The 2844-nt window shown below is 55.0% G+C and overlaps 1 protein-coding gene across 1 annotated transcript in view; it reads right to left on the bottom strand.

Annotated features, from left to right (window-relative positions):
* The window catches only part of SUB1 (SUB1 homolog, transcriptional regulator), a 15600-nt gene extending 13214 nt beyond the window's left edge, over positions 1-2386 (bottom strand). Inside the window, exons 1-2 of the mRNA XM_014953948.1 lie at positions 2300-2386; positions 304-376 (exon numbers count right to left, since the gene is read on the bottom strand). Coding sequence (XP_014809434.1) covers positions 304-375 — 72 coding nt within the window. The 5' untranslated portion in view covers position 376; positions 2300-2386. The remainder of the gene's footprint in view (positions 1-303; positions 377-2299) is intronic.
* Between the last annotated feature and the right edge of the window lie 458 nt (positions 2387-2844).

Below are 2844 nucleotides of genomic sequence, written 5' to 3'. Positions count from 1 at the left end.
GGGGTGGGAGGGGGGTTTGCACACCAACGACTCACAGTTCTCCTCGTCCGAGTTGTCCTCGCAGTCACTGTCCCCGTCACACACCCAGGCCTTGCTGATGCAGCGAGCTGCCGGGGGGGGGGGGGGGGGGGGGGGGGGCAGTTGTTGCTGTAGTTGTTGGGGGTAGGGGTGTTTTTTGTTTAAGTGTCTGATAAATCATATGGAATGACGTGCATGTTGTGACATAATGCTCACTGAATTCCTTAACCCCAGCCTGAAATGTAAGAGTTAATACAATAGTAATAAATTGCATATAATGTTCACCTTTTTGTCAACTTCACTATCTGAATCACTGGCAGATGAGCTTGAAGACACAAGTTCCTTTGATTTAGGCATTCTAGGAAGAGAAAAATAATATGAGGAAAAATAATATAAGGAATACGTACCATTACAGCTGGAAAGCCATCTTCAGACCTATTTGTAAAGGCTCATCTTATTCAAAACCCTCCTAAAGACTTTCCTGCCTTTTCATACAAGCTTTAATACATGTTGTAGATATGCACACTCTTTCCAACACTCTTCCCTCTTACATCTCTTCTACTTTTTGCTGCAACTCATTAAATGCAGTGTTTTAATTTCTGAACTGTTTACAAAGGGACAATTTTTCACCAGTTTCACATACCCCTAGATATGGCAGAAATCATAACGTAAGACATGCAGTACAGTAATGTCTTCCAGTTGAATTCTTTATGTTACATTCACAAATATAAACTATTAAAGCCCTAGTGTTACTTATACTCTCATATAGGCAATTTGCCCAGTCATATTTGCAAACACCACGTAATCATCATACATGAAGCTTAAGCTCCCACCAATAATACAAAAAGTCTGAAAAACAACTCAGTTACAGTGAACTTCAGCATCGCAACGAGTGTTTCCACTGCAGCTTCAACACATCAGTCACTGGACTCAAGTCATTTGCCAGACAAGTGGACGTTCAACTTTCCTTGAATGCATCCTGCCAGGTGTGCTTCTACATCGCTCTTGTATGCAAACATGTGGTTACATATAGCAGTTGCACATCTTGCCTGCTACTAGAAACTCTTTGTAACAAATGCATAGCTCATTTGTTCTTTCAGAATAAAAATAATCATTCTAGAGATAAATTGTATAAAATAAGCTACAGCTAGGAAAGGCTAAGAAAAGATTCAAGAAGTGTATTTCAGGAAAGAAAAAGAAATAGCAGTGTTTTCAAACTGACTATGAAAAAAAAACATATGCAAATGAAAAAACGGAGTCTGAATAATACTAATGGATCATCGTGGTTCTGAAGCAGGGTAAATTCTGTCGTGATAGTTTGCAGCACAACGATGGAAGCTGCTGAAAATGAAACAAGGTATGGGGAAGCACACATAAGCCACGCTGCAGGATGGAGGCAGAGTGCTGGTACGGGACAATGCAAAAACAAGCACAGCGGTGACATGACATCGGGGAGCCGAAAAAGGACAGACTTCATACACGAGGGGCGCGGGCACCAGCAGGGGATAACCCCGGGGTCCGCATCAGGGAGTGACAACATGGAGGAAGGTGGGGGCGGAAACTGGAGGGAAAAGAAATGGGGGGCGGTAGGTGCCCCCGGGGAGAGCGTGAGGAGACTCCGAAGCACCGGGGAGAGCGAGGGCGGGATGAGACGGGCCAAGCGAGGACGACGGAAAAGGAGAAGAGAAAGACACGCGAGGACGAGCTAGGAACAGCGGGTAGGCGGATCCCAGCCGCCATTTTCCTCCCCTATTCCTCTTTTCCAAGGCTCGTGTTGCCCCCCAGGGGGAAGGAGCGAGGGCCTGAGCAGGGGGGCGCGGGCAAGGACGCCCGTATCCTCCGGGGCAGGGTGGCAGCCAGAGGGCTGCAGGGCACCGGCGGCGGAGCAGAGGAAAGGCAGCACAGAAATAACGGGTCGGGGGTCGCTAACGGGCAGGGGGCAGATCCCGGCGTGGGGGGAACGGAGCCGGGCGGTTCCCCGCCGCCATTTTCTCCCTCACTCAAATCCTCTTGGCCCCCCCAACATGGCAGCGGCTCCTCCACAGCGGCTCCTCCTCCCGCCCCAAGCCCGCTCCACCGCGCGGGCATCCCTCCCGCCGGGCACAGCGGGCACTCGAGGAAAAGGAGCAGCCTCGCCACACGGCTGCCCGGCGCGGCCTTCCCTAGCGCCGGCTGGGAGGTACCGAGCTTCCCCCCGCCAAAGGCGGGCGGCGAGGGCAGGGGGCGGAGAACATGGCGGCGACCCCGCCGGGGCGCGAGGCGGGGACCCCCCAACACTCACGTCCTGCTCCACGCGCGGCTCCTCCGCACCACGAGAAAAACGGAAGTGACGCGCCGCGGGAGCCCCGCCCCCTGGCCTGCACCACGTGGGAAGGGGGTGGGTGGGTGGGACGGCGATTAAAGGGGACGCGTCCCTTTGTTACTTGTTCCCGCCCCGGCAGGGGAGCGCGGGCGGCAGCGAGGGTCCGCCGCAGGGCCGGTCCTCGCCTCGCACCGGCCGGGCGCTGAGGGGAGTGGGAGGGTAGAAACGCGGCCCCTGAGGGTGAACCGAGGAGGTGGCGACAGAGCCCAACCTGCCACACAGGCCTAGGCCGCCCTACAGGCCCAGGCCGCAGCGGTTCCTCGATGTGCCGAGGAGCCGTGCCCGAGGAGCGCCGTGAGGGGGAGCGGCGGCTTTGCATAGCGAAACCGCAGCCCCGGGCGGCTCTTGAGGAAAGCGCCGCTTCCCCTTTCTTGCCGGCGGGCGACCGGGGGTTCGGCTTGGGCGGCTGCCTCGGGGCAGGCCTGAGGCGCTTGGGGGCTCAGGGCTAAACCCGTCCTGGTTCC

Source organism: Calidris pugnax, unplaced genomic scaffold (genome assembly GCF_001431845.1).
Source record: "Calidris pugnax isolate Ruff unplaced genomic scaffold, ASM143184v1 scaffold178, whole genome shotgun sequence".
Lineage (NCBI taxonomy): Eukaryota > Metazoa > Chordata > Aves > Charadriiformes > Scolopacidae > Calidris > Calidris pugnax.
The sequence above is the reverse complement of the archived record's forward strand: the minus strand, read 5'-3'. Positions and strand labels throughout refer to the sequence as shown.